The sequence below is a fragment of the Heloderma suspectum genome, chromosome 2 (assembly GCF_057233095.1).
Source record: "Heloderma suspectum isolate Gila_16-S chromosome 2, 16-S_ref, whole genome shotgun sequence".
Lineage (NCBI taxonomy): Eukaryota > Metazoa > Chordata > Lepidosauria > Squamata > Helodermatidae > Heloderma > Heloderma suspectum.
The window spans coordinates 394,419,320-394,436,837 of record NC_139459.1 but is presented as its reverse complement, the minus strand read 5'-3'; the positions used below and the strand labels follow the sequence as shown (position 1 = coordinate 394,436,837).

Here is a 17,518-nt window from a genome sequence, read left to right as displayed (position 1 = left end):
AGGGTTTGAGAGTTTCCAAAAGTCAAAACATATTGGGGTTGGGGCCTATAAACAAACATGCCTCACGCTCTCAGAGATCATATTAGGACTTCATTGAACTAAACCCCAATACCAGGACTCCAATTAAGCAAACAGATTGTCCCGTTCCCAACAGGACATTCAGTAGAATATTTATTTTCTGAAAAATATTTATTATACCACCCTTCACTTTATGACACCAGAATGGTTTACAAAATGTAAAATAGTTTAAAATCCTCATGAAACCACAACAAACTCGAACGAAAAAGGCAGCATAGAAATGGAAAGAAGCAACTCTAACGTCTGGCTTCCTAAATCAATTTAGAGTTCCTGGGCCAACAAACACCCCAAAGTACATCATCTACGGCACCTCCATAGGGGTAGTGTTCCACAATCAGGGTGCCACAACAGAGAAGACTCTTCTCCCTTGTCATCACGTAATCGTGGTCTGGGGGTACTCCTAGATCCATCATTGTCGCTGGAGGCCCAAGTGGCCACGGCGGCTTGGAGTGCCTTTCACCAGCTTTGGCTGGTTCGCAGCTACAGCCTCTCCTTGACAGGGATAGCTTGCCATGGTGGTGCAGGTGCTAATAACCTCCAGGCTGGATTGCTGCGATGCGCTCAATGCGGGGCTGCCTTAAGGCTGCTCTGGAAGCTGGAGCTTGTCCACAACACAGCAGCTCAGCTGCTGTCAGGAGCTGCCCCTTTCCAACCTGCAACTCCTTTGCTGAGGGAACTGCACTGGCTCCCTGTTCACTACCGGGCCAGGTTTAAGGTATGAAGATACACTAGTGTACAAAGCCCTAAACAACTTGGGACCAGGATTCCTGAGAGAGCGCCTTTGTCAAGGGCTCCTTGGAGGCCTCTCTCAGTCTAATCCAGTAGCCAAGTCCAGACACAGACAAAGGGATTCCTTTCAAAGCTTTATTCTTCTTTTACAACTTAACAACTCTACCGTTTGCAACTAGATTTGAGCAGCACAGTACCAATGCCCTAAGTTGGAACAGTTGGTCCCCATTTGAAAGGGAATCACTGGCAGACCCCTGAACTTAAGGACTAGGGAGCGTCCCTCCCCTTTTCCCTTGGATCCTCTGGGCGCAGCCGTTGTTTGTGCGCCAACCGGGCACTACGCCTCCTTTCCGCGCCCTCCATCTGGCGCCGCTCTCTGCGTCTGCGTCGCGCGTCCACCAAGTCTGCTATCTGCGCTCCGGTACTCCCTGGACTGCTATCTAAGCAAGGAATGTTGGTGGGAGGAATCTCCGTCAGCTGTTGGCCCTGGGAAAAGGAGCGCGCTCCCCTCCCAGGAGCGACTGCTCTTCCTCCGAATCAGAACTACTCTGGGATTCTGTGGGCTCAGTGTCCACCCTGACAGCCTTCTCCTTTACCAACCTGCCCAGTCGCTGAGGTCATCAGAGGGCTTGCTCCTGGTGGTTCCACATGGACCCATGGCCCAGCTGGAGCCCACCAGAAAAAGAGCCTTCAGCGTGCTGCCCCCCTTCCCGTGGAACTCCCTGCCTTCAGAGATCAGGCAGGTACCAACGTTGTGTTGCTTCCAGCATCTCCTGAAGACATTATTATTTTGAGAGGCCTTCCTTTTTATTTATTTATTACATTTATATCCTGCCTTTTTTCCTCTTTGAGGAACCCAAGGCAGCATACATAATCCTCCTCCTCTCCATTTTAGCCTTACGACAACAACCCTGTGAGGTAGGTTGGGCTGAGAGTCTGTGACTGGCCCAAAGTCACCCTGTGAGCTTAGATGGCCAAGTAGGGACTAGAACCCAGATCTTCTGGCTCCCGGTCCAACACTCTAGCCACTACACCACACTGGCTTCCTTGAGTGACCAGCCGCCGTTTATTAAATTCAGAATTGGTTTCTTTGAAAATGCTTTAATTGTTTTAACATGGCATTTTATTCTTTTATCTTTGTCGTTCACCGCTCTGAAATCTTCTGGTGTGGAGTGGTATATGAATATTGTAAATAAATAAAATAAAATAAATAACGGACCATGGGTACTTACTTGGAGAGGACACCCCACCCCCTCCCCAAAGCTCTTAAGGCACAGTCAGGCTGACTCAGGGAGATTCATGTGTTCTTTCTCCCCTCCCTTCAAATGAAGTTCATTGCACCTTCCCCATCTCTCTGTCCCCCTCATGAAAGCAACAGATGAGAATGGATTAATTGGTACAAGGACTCTCCCTCCTCTGGTTCTCCTGGACGTGGGGGAAAATACCCCCACCTCTTCCTCCTCTACAGTCCTTAAAGCCTCTCAAAGTAACAGGGACATTGTGGGCGTTCAGTCTCTTCCCCTCAGCTCTGAGCACTCTTCCTGCTTTGGACACAAACTCCCACTTTCATAATTGAGAAAGCCCTTCCAGGTGTTCCCTGGCTGTTCCTCTGACAGGTCTCTCAAGTGGGTGACACTTGGCCAGAAGAAACGTCTGCCCAAAGGCATAGCCCGATATGCCTGCCACAGGGTCCTATCACATAAAAGCAGCACCTACCTGCTGATCTCTCTCCTTCCTCAGAGTTTTCTATAAATGGATCTTCCCCCTTTTTCTGCTGGGAGATTAGGTCAGTTCTGGGTGCTGGAAGCCCTTTTTAAGAAGAGAGAAGCAGATAAATTACTTCTGGCACTTTGGCCTAGAACAAACATTTCAAGCTTTGACACCAGTCTGTCTGAATCCTTTCCCCATTCCCAGCACCCCAAAAAAGGTCAAAGAAAGGAGGGCAAGATCTTGTCGCTCCTCCATGTAGGAATGCAACAGGGAGGCAACAATTACTGCTCGGAAGAAGACGCATCAGTCTCCTAACAGAACGCATTTGCGGCTTGGCCACGATGCTTTGAAATCATACTAAAACGGCAATTATGGGGAAGATGCCATCTACGTTGGCTACAAGAAGGCCACCAGGTTGAAGAGACTCCAAAATGCTGCAACCTCAAAAGAGGAGGACATGAATGTTTTACCATTAATCTTAGAGTTTTCTGTACATCTCTTTGTGGGCTTCAGCTGGAATAGTGAGTAAGACTTTTGGGGAATAATTAAGTATCTCAGGAACATGGGCCAGCCACTGAAGTCTTCAGTGACTTCCCCACAGTGTATTCATATAACAAAGAATAGCCCAAATTCCTTCTTCCAAGATCTATCAGCCAAGGGAAAGAGAGAGCCTTACCTACAGAAGACAGATTCCCAAAATTCTCCTCCATGACTTCCCTGTGCAGACCCCTCTGGGCCGGATCCAGCAGAGCCCACTCCTCCTCGGTGAAATCCACAGCCACCTCCTCAAAAGTCACCAAACCCTGAAAGAAGAGATAAACACTTTGTGCGACCAGATGATGTAACTATCAAAGAAGACAGTAAAGGTGAGGTGGCCAGAGGTTCGCCTGCAGGATCCAAGGACCACTCAGCAACACGCAAAGACTTTTTACTCTGCAGTTTAGACTGAAGCAAAGAGACAGACCCTTTAAGGCCCAAGTAAATTTGCAGGGGACCATTGATGAACCTCCCCCTACCTGGTCTGACCACACAGCAACAGTATGTTGGCCACCCCAAAGAGAACGAGGCCCAGGAGGAACCCCCGGTGTCATTTCACTCTCTCTGAGTGTCCTTCCATTTCCTAAGAAGAAGACAAAAAGGGCGGGAAGGTATTTTATACTTTCTCAACACATGGGAAATTTGTTCCTTGAGTGAAATAATAATAATAATAATAATAATAATAATAATTCTCCTCCTCCTCCTCCAAAACAAACATTTCCTGGGTGAATTACAAGAAATCAGTCTTTCTCTTTGGAAATATTTCAAGGTACTGGTTGGGACTACGTTGAGGTCTTTATAGCTCTTTATAGCACCGATCAAGATTTAATCTATTGAAACAAAACTCCTTTTGAAATAGTGTTGTCTGTTTGGGGCCAGTCTAAATAACCTTCCAGGGGGCCATTACAATTCATCTCCTCTGATTAGAAAGAGATCAGAATCTCCCCCTCACCGGCTCTGTAACTCTTTTGTTTTACTAGGCCCAGGGGAGGGGGAGAGTGAGTCCTGTGTGTATAGTAGGAAGTCAGGCTGTGCTGGGATTTGATCCAAGGCAGAGGAGGAGAGAGATGTTTTTGATTCTCTGAAGGAAACCTCAATGGCACTATGGGTTCCTCTAGATAGTTGGGGTGTGGTAATGCTGTGAACCCTTACCTTAGCCTCAGTGTAAATAATCCTTATATGACAAAACTGCCAGAAGTCTTCAGTGACCTCCTTTATGGGAAACTGAACTCTCTGAGTAAGTGCTGGGACCCCTGAAATGTCTCACTGCTCAGACGCAGGGGTGCCCAAGTGAAACAATAAGTTAGAGAGGCTGGAGAGAAATGGGTCCTCCTCACACAGGCCCAAGGGAAACATCCAAAGGGCTGCTAGCCCTCAGGTGTATTTGAGAGAGGAGGCCGTGTTGACATAGGCCTCCCTGATCCTTACCCAGCGAGGTGGTACCTCCATCACCCTCCGGAACAATCCCCCAGAACAGCGGCCTCTGTGTTGAGTCTGACAGGGTGTCCTCTCCCTCAGCGACATCCGTGGCCGTGTTGTCGAATGCCACCTGCGAGGAGCAAGGATCCCCGGCAGGGAAGAGGGATTAGGAAAATGACGGGGCAACAAGCAAAGGCCAAGGGAAGCACTTCTCAGTTTCGCAGCGCTCTTGTAGCCTTCTAAGCTTTTCCTACCTCCCACGTCCTGCAACATGCTCACAGCCAGTCTTTGCTGGGGGAGAACAGAAGGATCCGTGGACTGGAACCAGGCATGAGCAGAGGGCTAGAAAAAAACCCCCGACAGGCAACAGGCCTAGAGCAACAGAGACAGGCAGCAGGAGCAGTCTGCAAATGACCGTCTCTCAGGTCCTGCCCTGGACTGCTTTTTGCGGCTTTTCTGCTGTGAGTGATGGTGCTGTCTCTGGCCAGGGCTGGGAAAAGTAACACTCTCCCAGGCCAATTGCCATCTGTGTGCATTTCCTGGGAAGGCCTTGATCTGCCAGGACATTACATGGGGTCCAGGCGCCATGGTGGTGGAGTCCCCAAAGGGGGAACATCAAAAAGGGGTCACCTTGGGGGGGGGGTGGAGCTGCCTCAGGGGATGCAAGGGCCACCCCTTCAACAGCAGGTTGACTGGCTCTTGTTGCTTTTGTGAGGGAGGAGAGGTTGGCTTCCATTTTAGGACCTGATCATGTGCCTGAGAGAGAGGACATGGGGCCAAGTGGGGGAACTGAGTGGCGCCCAATTAGAGTGGCTAGGGGTAGAGGGAAATATGGCATTGGGAGGAAGGCTAGCCAGGTATGGGGAACACGGCTCAGACAGTTAACAACTGAGCTATGTTGTGGCCCTTCCCCTCTCCACAGTTTTGCTGGTTTCCCTATTGGCCTGCCCTCAGGTCTGCAGATGCTGCTTTTCAATGCTACATCCATTCAAAATAAGATCCCCCTCATTTATCATCTAAGAGTGGGCAAGGCAACCAATCTGGCATGCCTAACCGTGACCTGAGTGGTGGGAAGAGGAGGGAGGAATCCGTTTCTCCCAGCTGTGCTCACCGAGGCCCGCCCTATCTGAGCTGAGGGAGGTTGCCTTGTGTGCGGTGTTGAGGTCCCCCAGACTGTTGGTTCTGGGGGACCCCAACATTCATGGTGAGGGCATCCTGTCTGGGGCAGCTCAGGAGTTCATGGCTTCCCTGATGACCATGGGACTGTGTGAAGGTTTGAGGCCTACAGAGGCAAAGGAGGAAAAGGTCAGGCTTAGAGGCCTGGGTTTTTTTTTTTGTTCAGTGGGGGTATCCCTAAGAAGAGTAGTTTCATTTCCCTGGTTGAGTTTCAGTTTCATTTCCCCAGTTAAGCTTAATTTCTTCAGGGTTGAAACGGTACTTTCGGGTTTGAGGGAGGAGGGTATAAAAAGAGGGAGTCAGGAAGATGCAGCCTTGAGAAGTCTAAGTACAGCTAGGGTAAAGGAACTTGCACTTTGCAACTTTTATTCTCTCTCAGCGCCTTTTGTATCACTCAGCTCTATTGTGTAAATACTTTTAGTTGTGATTTGCTTGCTTTAATTTACCAGTAAACTGTTGTGGTTAAAGCCTGTGTCTAGAGTGTTAATCACCCCACACCTACAGCCTAAACCCCACATGATTGGAAAGGGGACAGTAAAGGAAGGAAGGTGGTACTCTTAAAGGGGCAAGAGGTAATTAAGGAGTTGCCCAGGGGGTCCAGGTGATAAGGGGAACCCTGGCAGGCTGTCACAACATTTCATCAGTGCCAACGCATGTAGCAAGGCATAGTCCAGTCTTGGTTTTTCAGCTGACCAGCTTCGGTTGGTGGTGTAGCTATGCCCCGTTCTGGACAGGAATAACCTCAAAGATACATTATCGCAATGCACTCTAGGTGGGCCTGCCTTTGAAGATGGTTCAGAAGCTGCAGCTTGGGCAAAATGCGGTGGCCAGATTGATAATGGAGTCCAGAAAGTGTGAACACATAACACTGATTCTGGCCTGTTTGCACTGGCTGTGTGTATGTTTCTGAGCCCAATCCAAGGTACTGGTTTGGGCTTATAAAGCCTCATACGATGCCAGACTGCAAAACCTGATGGATCTCCTCTCCTGATATGAATCTACCCAGACTCTATGATCAACAACTGAGGCTCTCCTAAGAATGCCTCCTCCGAGGGAGGTTCAGAGGATGGCAACAAGACAGAGGGCCTTCTCGGTGGCAGCCCCCAATTGTGGAATGCTCTCTCAACTGAGGTCGACCTGGTGCCAACATGGTCATCTTTCCGGTGCTGGGTCAAGAATTTCTTCTTCTCCCAGGCATTTGACAGCATATGATAAGGTTATTTAAGGGCTCCTGGGATTTATATTGTTGATTTGGGGAAATTGTTATAGATCTTTGCATGTGAATGGTTTGATATTGTTATTATATTGTATTTCAATGGTTTAATCTGTGTAAACCACCCTGAGAGCTTTGGCCCAGGGGCAGTATAGAAATGTAATAAATGGAATGAATGAAATGAAAAGGGCATCTCAAACGCCCTCCCAGCTGTTTCCTGCTATGTGGCATCATCTAGTACAGCGGTTTTGGTGCATATAAATGCTGATCCTGTTCTGCTGATTGAAGGGTCCCCCCCTTCCCTAGAACTTCACAGCCCCCTTCAAGTGCCTTCTGATCCTCGAAGGAGGACCTGATTTTATTTATTTTTATTTATTATTAAATTTATTAATCGCCCATCTGGCTGGTCACCCAGCCACCTGATCCACACATTCGAGCCCACTGTCCCGCATGGTGGGGGTAGGTGGGACATCCCTTCTTTGGATAATATCTGGCCCCTGAGCAGTCTCAGAACAGAAGACTCTTACCTCGTCCTCTTCCTGCTTCTTCTCTTCCTCCTGGCTCAGGAGGAAACCTTCTGCCAGGGCCACTGCCTGGGAACTGGTCTCTGGCCGACATTCTCTCACCCAGCTCTGCATCTCTGGGGGCAGGACAGCCAGGAACTGCTCCAGGACCACCAGGTCCAGCATTTGAGCTTTCGTGTGTCTTTCTGGCTTCAGCCACTGATGGTAAAGATAATGGAGTTGGCTGCAAACCTCTCGGGGCCCCTCGGCCTCCCAGCAGCAAAACTTCCTAAAGGACTGAGGCTGTATGTCCAAGCTGGTGTTTCTCCCAACCAGGATTTTCTGCACTGTCCTTTCCCAGAACCCCCCAGGGATCCCAGGACTTTTTCCTTCCTGAGGGTCAGCTGCATCTTCCTCTTCCATCTTTCCTCCCTGCTCCAGCTGTGCCTTTGTCAGGACTCAAAGGATCTCCTGGATCTGCTGCCCAGTGCTTTCTTGAGGAAGAGCAGGCTGAAGTGGCAGGCAGCAAGGAGGAGTCGTGCAAAGGTCTCAAGCCCCTCTCTGTGCCAGTACGGAACACCCCAAACTGGAAGATGCTTTGCTAAGGCCCTCTGCCCACAACTGCTGTGTCTGCTTCCCCCCTCTGGTGCCCCCCTGGATTCATCTACCCTTTTACTTTTCTGATCCTATGCTACAAATGTAAATTGATGTGACGCCGGGTTCACTGTTTCCAAACTCACAGCGTTCTGTCCCCAAGAAGATGCTACCCAGCGCCCCTGGCATGGCAGAGCGGAGGACAGGAACTCGAAGATGTCGGTGTCATGCATGGGATGGAAAGGCCTGGTCTCTTTTTTTGGGGAGGGGGGATCTCAGGTTCTCTCTTCCCTCCCATCCGCAGCTGCCTCCCTGCCTTCTGCTGCCTCCATTCAGCGCCCGGGCTTCTCCCTCCCTGGGTGCCTCCCTCCCCTCCGGCCTGGGGGGCTCCCTTGCACCCAAAGGCACTTTGAATTCACAGTTCACCTGATCCCTTGGGTTGGGGGATGGGGGGGGAGGTTGCAGAGGAAGGGAGGGAAGAGGAAGTGGGCTTTTCAGTGTCTTTCTAGGCATGCTGATTCTCTGCCTTTAACCCTAAGAGGGTTTTTCCTAGAATGCCAAGCAGACCCCTCCCCCCCACGTTTTTTCTACAGGTTTGGGAATGATTTCGCTAAGACTGGGTTGGGAGTCAGAGATTTCATGGAGGACATGGCAACCTAAACACACACACACACACACACTCTTTCAGGACTGGACAGCTACAGGAAACTCTGCAAGGGGTGGTGGCGCTCTGATGTTGGCTTTGCTGTTTCCTCCCTCCCAGGAACTAGCAGCTTATTTGAACGTCTGAGCTCCAGTGAAAAATGGTTGAAGAAATGGAATGTGAAGTCCTAGAGAGGGATCTGGTGGGGAAAGGAGGGGGGGGGCCTGCCAAAGCCATTTCCTGTCCCCCGCCCCACCCATCTTCCTTGAAGCCCAAGTAACTTCTGAGTCTCCCCTCCAGGCTGCAGGGTCTGGCTTTGGCTGAAGAAAGAACAAGCAGTGGAGGCTGGTGGCTCCTATTTCAGTGGGGTGGTGAATCCACTATGGGTTTCAGTCAGAACCATCCAGCACTCTAAAGGAGCTCTCCAAAGTGCTGAACCCATTTGGGCCTTTGATTCAGCACCTTGGATAGCCTACATGCTATATGCACTGGCTGCCTACATGCTTTCAAGCCCAATTCTAAGTGCTGGTTTTGACCCATAAAGCCCTACATGGCTTGGGACCACGGTACCTGACAGAACAACTCTCCCGGCATGAACTGACCCATACACTAAGCTCTGCATCTAAGGCCCTCCTCAGGGAGCCTCCTCCAAGGGAGGCTTGGAGGGCATCAACAAGGGAGAGGGCCTTTTCAGTGGTGGCTCCCCATTTATGGAATAATCTCCCTGACAAGGTCTGCCTGGCACCAACATTGTCATCTTTTCGGCGCTAGGTTAAAACTGCCCTCTTCTCTCAGGCATTTGGCAGCGTATAATGAGTCTCTTGACTGTCTCTGGCTGATTGTTTTAAATATATGTTGTTGTTGTGTATGTGTTATTTGTTTTATGTCATTATGTGAATGGTTTTTTTTATATTTTGTATAATAATTCTGACTTGGATTCCTGCATTGTGCAGGGGGTTGGACTCAGCGGTCTTATAGGCCTCTTCCAACCCTACCATTCTGTGATTCTATTTTAATTAGGGATGGACGAAAGTCACTTACCTGATACTGAAGCTTGCTTCGTGGTGGGGGGGAGGCGCTCCGTCCCTCCCCCCCGAAATTCTGGCCGGGGGGGGAGGCGCCCCATCCCTCCCTGCTGCAATTCTGGCCGGCGGGGGGAGGCGCCCCGTCCCTCCAGCCGCAAAACCTCATCTCCTGCCGGGACCCAAATGGTGGCGGCCGTAGTAGCTGCCGCCATTTGCGTCCCTGCAGTCAGCCGTGATAGGCTACATAAATCTTTACGTAGCCCATCACGGCTGACTTAAAAAAAAAAAAAAAGCACATACGCAAATGGCGGCGCCCATGGGTGCCGCCATTTGCGTTCCTTATTTTGGCACATCTAGTCTACGTAAACATTTACGTAGACTACGGCGAAAATAAGGGGAACGCTATTTGTGTTCCCCTTATTTTCACCGTAGTCTACGTAAATGTTTACGTAGACTACACGTGCCAAAATAAGGAATGCAAATGGCGGTGCCCATGGGCGCCACCATTTGCGTACGCGCTTCCCCCCCCCCCAAAGTCAGCCGTGATAGGCTACGTAAAGATTTACCTAGCCTATCACGGTGTTTTTTAAAAATCTAGCCATGATAGGCTACATAAATCTTTACGTAGCCTATCACGTTTGTTTTTTTTACTTGGAAATGGTGGCAGCGGCAGCCAGTCAGAAGACAGGCCGCTGCTGCTGCCGCCACTGAACTGCCGCCGAACCACCGCTGGAGCCGCCGCCGCCAGGGACATTCAAGCAAGGTAAGTCCCGTCCCGGGGGGGGGGGGCAGACTGTTTCTCCACCAATTTCGGGGGGCCAAATGCGCTGGCATTCGGCCTCCCTGAGATTCGTGGAGAAATTCTCTGACATCCCTAATTTTAATGTTTTTTAAGTTAGTGAACTGCCCAGAGAGCTTCGGCTATGGGGCAGAATAGAAATATAATAAATGAAATGGATGGCTCATTTAGTGTTCTGGCTGAAACCCAGTGTTCACTGCCCCACTTCATCTCAGCCTCCACTGAATCACAGAATCATGGAATAGTAGGGTTGGAAGGGGCCTACAAGGCCATCGAGTCCAACCCCCTGCTCAGTGCAGGATCCAAGTCAGAGCATCCCTGACAGATGGCTATCCAGCCTCGTCTTGAATGCCTCCAGTGTGGGAGAGCCCACCACCTCCCTGGGTCATGGGTTCCATTGTCGTATTGCTCTAACAGTCAGGACGTTTCTCCTGATGTTCAGCCAGAATCTGGCTTCCTGTAACTTGAGCCCATGATTCCGTGTCCTGCACTCTGGGATGATCAAGAAGAGATCCTGGCCTTCCTCTCTGTGACAACCTTTCAAGTACTTGAAGAGCGCTATCATATCTCCCCTCAGTCTTCTCTTCTCAAGGCTAAACATGCCCAGTTCTTTCAGTCTCTCTTCATAGGGCTTCGTTTCCAGTCCCCTGATCATCTTTGTTGCCCTCCTCTGAACTCTCTCCAGTTTGTCTGCATCCTTCTTAAAGTGAGGTGCCCAGAACTGGACACAGTACTCCAGATGAGGCCTAACCAGTGCTGAGTAGAGGGGAACTAGTATTTCCCGGGATTTGGAAGCTATGCTTCTATTAATGCAGCCCAAAAGAGCATTTGCCTTTTTTGCAGCCACATCACATGGTTGGCTCGTATTCAGCTTGTGATCGACAACAATTCCAAGATCCTTCTCGCTTGTAGTGTTGTTGAGCCATGTATCCCCCATCTTGTAACTGTGCATTTGGTTTCTTTTTGCTAGTTGCAGAACTTGGCATTTGTCCCTATTAAATGTCATGCTGTTGTTTTCTGCCCAGCGCTCCAGTCTATCCAGATCACTTTGAATTCTGTTTCTGTCTTCCAAAGTATTAGCTATCCCTCCCAATTTTGTGTCATCTGCAGATGTGATCAGCATTCCCTGCACCTCCTCCTCCAAGTCATTAATACAAATGTTGAAGAGCACTGGGCCCAGGACTGAGCCCTGCGGTACCCCACTCGTTACCTCTCCCCAGTTTGAGAAGGTCCCACTGACAAGCACTCTTTGAGTCCGATTCTGTAGCCAACTGTGGATCCACCGGATCGTTGTTTCATCTAGCCCACTTCGAGCTAGTTTGCTCATCAGGATATCATGGGGCACTTTGTCGAAAGCTTTGCTGAAGTCGAGGTATATGATGTCTACAGCATTCCCACGGTCCACAAGGGAGGTGACTTGATCAAAAAATGAGATCAGATTCATCTGGCAGGACTTGTTTTTGACAAATCAAAATTTTGTGATGATGAGATGAGATGAAGGCTAAACTCCTCTGGGCATGCAGAAAGGGAGAGAGAGAGAGAGAGAGAGAGAGAGAGGCATCGCTTGTTGGGAAGGGGGATGGGAGGGGCCTTCTTAATCCTGGTACTTCCTAAATATTCCTCACTTTGTCTTCTAACCTTTTAAATTGAGCTATTTAAACTCCCTGCTGCTGTTGCTGCTTCATTTCTGAATGCACACATTGGTGTTTCATTCTATTGTGATTCTATTGTTTTGTAAACCACCCCTGAAATATGGTTGAAGGGCAGTATGAAAATCCTTTAAATAAATATGGAACTGTATTGTCCCTGTCTGATGGCATTTGTGAATTAATATAGCATGAACCTGCAGTGTCCTTCCCCCATGTCCAAGATCCTCCTACGTTTACTCAAAGTCAGTTCTGTTCAGTAAATGTCTCCAGCAACATAAATTAGCAGCTAGGAGGTTCTGCCCTTTCTGTTGCTTCCTATTTAGCACAGAAGCAGGGTTCCTGATGAACAGCCTCTTGCTTTGCAAACCTGCATGTGCCTACTGAGATGTCAGTCTCACTGAGTTCTATGGGACATACTCCCTGGTAAACACATATACTGTTGCAATCTGCATTTCTCCTTCATTAGTTACATGCAGACAAACTGGAGAGGGTTCAGAGGAGGGCAACAAAGATGATCAGGGATAGCGCTGTTCAAGTACTTGAAAGGTTGTCACAGAAAGGAAGGCCAGGATCTCTTCTCTATCATCCCAGAATGCAGGACAAGGAATCGTGGGCTCAAGTTACAGGAAGCCAGATTCTGGCTGAACATCAGGAGAAACTTCCTGACTGTTAGAGCAATACGACAATGAAACCAATTACCTAGGGAGGTGGTGGGCTCTCCCACCCTGGAGGCATTCAAGACGAGGCTAGGCAGCCATCTGTGGGGATGCTCTGATTTGGATTCCTGCATTGAGCAGGGGGTTGGACTTGATGGTCTTGTAGGCCCCTTCCAACCCTACTATTCTATGATTCTACATCTTCCCTATTAGATTGGGCTTTAATTACCATTTTTTCCTTCTTAATTTCCTTTTATAATGAAACAGGACAATTTTGCTCTAATAAAATAGTGACAAGCAAATAGTGAATAAAACTTCATTGGCAGCACCACCACAAAGCAGGGAACAGGAACTGACTAAATCATTAGTGAGAAGAGACAAGGTGAGATAGGATAGTGCTGTTCAAGGACTTGAAAGGTTGTCACAGACAGGATGGCCAGGGTCTCTTCTTGATCATCCCGGAGTGCAGGACATGGAATAATGGGCTCAAGTGAAAGGAAGCCAGATTCCGGCTGAACATCAGGAAAAACCTCCTGACTGTTACTGCAATACGACAATGGACCCAATTGCCTAGGGAGGTGGTGGGCTCTCCCACACTGGAGGCATTCAAGATGAGGCTGGACAGCCATCTGTCAGGGATGCTTTGACTTGGATTCCTGCACTGAGCAGGGCGTTGGACTCAATGGTCTTATAAGCCCCTTCCAGCCCTACTATTATATGATTCTATGATTAAGGGTGCAATCCTATGCATGTTTAGACAGAGAAAAGGCCTACAGCTACCAGCATTCCCCATGGCTGGCTGGGGAATGCTAGGAGTTGTAGGCCTTTTCTCTGTCTAAACATGCATGGGATTGCGCCCTAAGTCAATGAGCAAAAAACCCTGCCAGTTTAAGACCAGAGTGAAGGCTATCTTATGTTGCCTGAAACTCTACAAAGCCAGGAAAGCTTGTAGGCTGATGCCATCACAGACATGTCCTGTGATCAGTAATGATGTTGTGCAATGTCATAAACTGTGCTTGCTTATGCACCCACATTTTGCCTTGGTCCTTCAGCCCTAAATCTTGAAATTCCGATCCTGTTTCTGAAATTTCAGATCCTGAAATTCAGATCCTGTTCTGGTGGTTTTACATTGGAAGTGCACAATTCTAAAATATTTACAGGTCTGAAATCTTTAAATATGTGTGTCTGTTGTGATGAGTGAACAGGAGTACTAATAGCCCAAGATCTCATGTACAACTTTTTCTTCCTTTGCATTGCAGATGGCGAAAGGGAGGCTGGACTCAATAGAGAGGTGGCTCTTCATGATATTCCCTGGTGGATGTGTGTGCGCGCGCGCGCACGCAGAGAAGTCAATATAGGGAGAAGCATAGTCAAAGGGGAGAGGAAGGGAATTGCTATGGGGGAAGGGGGTTTATGGGAATGTGATTGTTACAAAGACATTTATAAATAACATTTGGAACTTTATTTGAATTCTGAAATATCAAAATGAACACTGAAACAAAATACTTGTTTGGGGGATTTTGTTCTTTAGACACACACATGCACACAGCCACAATCTCACTATGAATATTTTGCTTAGGGGTGGATTCCATGAATGACAGGCCAGGATTAACAATCTGACAGATTTTCTTTCACCCCACATTTTAAAATTATTTTTATATGAATTCTTTGCATGAAAAGAATAGTAAATCAGAGCAAAGAAAAAATACAACACGTTGAATAGTATCCTGAACATTGTTATTCCAATATGCTACAAACAAAATCTAAAAAAAAAAAAAAGGTAAAGGTGTCCCCAACCAGTCGTGTCCGACTCTAGGGTGCGGTGCTCATCCCCGTTTCTAAGCCGAAGAACCAGCGCTGTCCGAAGACGCTTCCGTGGTCATGTGGCCGGAATGACTGAACACCGAGGTGCACGGAACGCTGTTCCCTTTCCCGCTGAGGCGGTACCTATTTATTTACTTGCAGTTTCTTGCTTTCGAACTGCTAGGTTGGCAGGAGCTGGGACTGAAGACAGGAGCTCACTCCGTCACGCGGCATTCGGGCCTCGAACTGCTGTCCTGCCGACCTTCTGGTCTGCAGTTCAGCATCTTAACCACTAAGCCACCGCGGCCTTAAAAAACAAAATCTACCTTCTCATAAATCCCTCATAAATTCCACCCTCCTTTGGTTTCTCAAAAAGAAAAAAATGATCTTAGAAATGACCACAACATGCCATATCTTTAAACAGTGTTCTGAAATGAGTGGAGCATTACTTTCCCCCCAGTTATTGGCTACATACATCTTAGCTGCTCTCCATAAATTAATTTCACCTCGATAAGAACATAAGAAGAGCCACACTGGATCAGACCAAGGGTCCATCTAGTCCAGCATTTTGTTCACACAGTGGCCAAACAGCTGCTCAAGCCACAAGCAGGGCATGTGTGCAACAGCACTCTGCTGCCCATGTTCCCCAGCAACTGGTGTACATAGGCATACTGCCTCTGATACCGGAGGTAGTACATGGCCATTAGAATTAGCAGCCACTGATAGCTTTATCCTCCAGGAATTTGTCTAACCCCCTTTTAAAGCCATCCAAATTGGTGGCCATCACTATGTCTTCTGGTAGTAAATTCCACAGTTTATGTGCTGTGTGAAGAATAGGCATGGCGGAGAATTCTGCCACGGATCCCCTGAAATCCATGGCAGAACGAAGCCCCCTGCCCTCCTCACCCCACGAAATGGGCTTGGAATGGAGCCTACCTTGGTCGGCCGTTCCGGTGCTCCTTGAATGGCAGCCGCGTCTGCAGGCGCCATTCGCGTCTTTCGAATGGCCGTGATAGGCTACGTAAATACTTACGTAGCCTATCATGGCTAATGCAGGGACGCCATTTGCATCCCTGTGGAGGCTCTGATAGGCTACATAAATATTTATGTAGCCTATCACGGCAAAAAAAGGGAACGCAAATGGCAGCGGCTACTGTGGCCGCCATTTGCGTTCCCTTTTTCACCGTGATAAGCTACGTAAATATTTACATAGCCTATCACAGCTAAAAAAGGGAACGCAAATGGCGGCCACCATAGCTGCTGCCATTTGCGTTCCCTTTTTTTTTGCCGTGATAGGCTACGTAAATATTTACGTAGCCTATCACGGCTAAAGCGGGAATGCAAATGGCGTAGGGGACACCATATGCTTCTCTGCTTTAGTCGCGATAGGCTACGTAAATATTTACATAGCCTATCACGGGCCGGTGTAGGAACGTAAATGGTGTCCCCTACACAGGACGCCATTTGTGTCCGCACCAGCCCAGCAGCGGCTAGATGCCCCACTGCCAGTTAGCCTGGGTGGTGGCTCTGCAGCCTGGCCATGGAGCGGAGCCAGCCGGTCAGGATTCCGGGGGGGAGGAACGGATCGCCTCCCCGTTGTTGAGGATTCTGGGGGGAGGAACGGATCGCCTCCCCCTACCTGTGGAACCCGGCGGAGCCAGGTAAGCGGGGTTTCGTACACCCCTAGGAAGGAGTCCTTCCTTTTATCTCTCCTCAGTCTCTCACCAGTCAGGTTCATGGGATGACCCCTTTGGGTTCTAGTATTATGACAGAAGGAGAAAAATGTCTCCCTATCCACATTCTCTACACAATGCATAATTTTTTACACCTCTATCATGTCCCCCCTTACCCTCCTTTTTTTCCAAACTAAACAATCCCAACTGTTGCAACCTTCCTCATTGGGGAAATGCTCCAGCCCCTGGATCATTTTAGTTGCCCTTTTCTGCACTTTTTCCAGCTCTACAATATCTTTTTTTAGGTATGGTGACCAGAACTGGACACAGTATTCCAAGTGTGGTCACACCATAGAACTGTATAGGGGCGGTATGATATTGGCAGTTTTATTCTCAATTCCCTTCCTAATTATTCCTATTTATTCAATTCATTTCATTTCTATACCACCCAACAGCCGACACTCTCTAACATGGAATTTGTTTTTTCATAGCAGCTGCACACTGTGTCAGGACTGATTCTGAGCGCAGGGAGAGAGTTAGCAGCTCAGATTCAGAAGAGGAGCAGCCAGGCCTGGGGGAGGTTTTTTCACAAGCCAGTTCAGTTACGGACAGGCGAGCTTCTCCGGTTACCAGCTCCCAGATGGCCGGGCACGAAGCTTCCCCCTTCGCCCCCCTCGGTGAGAAGCAGCGGGGAGGAGGAAGCGGGGCTTGAGGTCTGTGACCTAAGGGATGGCAGGCGGAGATGCAGAGCTTAAAGGGAAGCATCGGGGCAGAGCTTGGACATTCAAACCGGTTAGCGATGCGTGAGAGGCGACGTAGGGAACCATCATTGGAAGGGTGGGACCTCCCTACCTAAGTTAGCCTAGCCAGACAGCCGCCCTTTCAGACTGCGGGCAACTTTCGGTGATCCCATCTGAATCCCCTGGAGGCATCCCTTTGCAGCCAGAGAGTCTTCGAGGATTTGCATCTGTAATGAACCGGTGAATAATGAATTAAAGGCCTGAGACTGAAGCCTCTCTTTTTGTGTGTTTGTGAGTGCCTGAGGAAGGAAGGGGTCAAGGGGACCCTGACATTCTGGGTTCACATTTTCATCGAGCTGCCCACCACAACCCCAAGATTGCTTTGGTCAGTCACCACTAGCTCAGATCCCATCAGCTTATACTTGGAATTGGAGACTGCAATTCTATCCTGACTTACTAGACAGTCAGTCCTATTCAACAAAGTCCAAATTGTGCTAGACTCAGAGTAAGAAAACATGGGATGGGAGACGATTCCAGGAACTTGTCCAGCCCTGTCAGCAGGGCTTACTTC

The 17,518-nt window shown here is 48.8% G+C and overlaps 1 protein-coding gene across 1 annotated transcript in view; it reads right to left on the bottom strand.

The window, feature by feature from the left end:
- LOC146356489 (uncharacterized) overlaps window positions 1-17,518 on the bottom strand; it is a 79,692-nt gene that overhangs the window by 49,023 nt on the left and 13,151 nt on the right. The window contains 6 exon segments of the mRNA XM_084830147.1: window positions 2,524-2,616; window positions 3,194-3,320; window positions 3,534-3,637; window positions 4,483-4,603; window positions 7,489-7,812; window positions 16,814-16,929. Of these exon segments, the coding sequence (XP_084686273.1) occupies window positions 2,524-2,616; window positions 3,194-3,320; window positions 3,534-3,637; window positions 4,483-4,603; window positions 7,489-7,812; window positions 16,814-16,929 (885 nt within the window).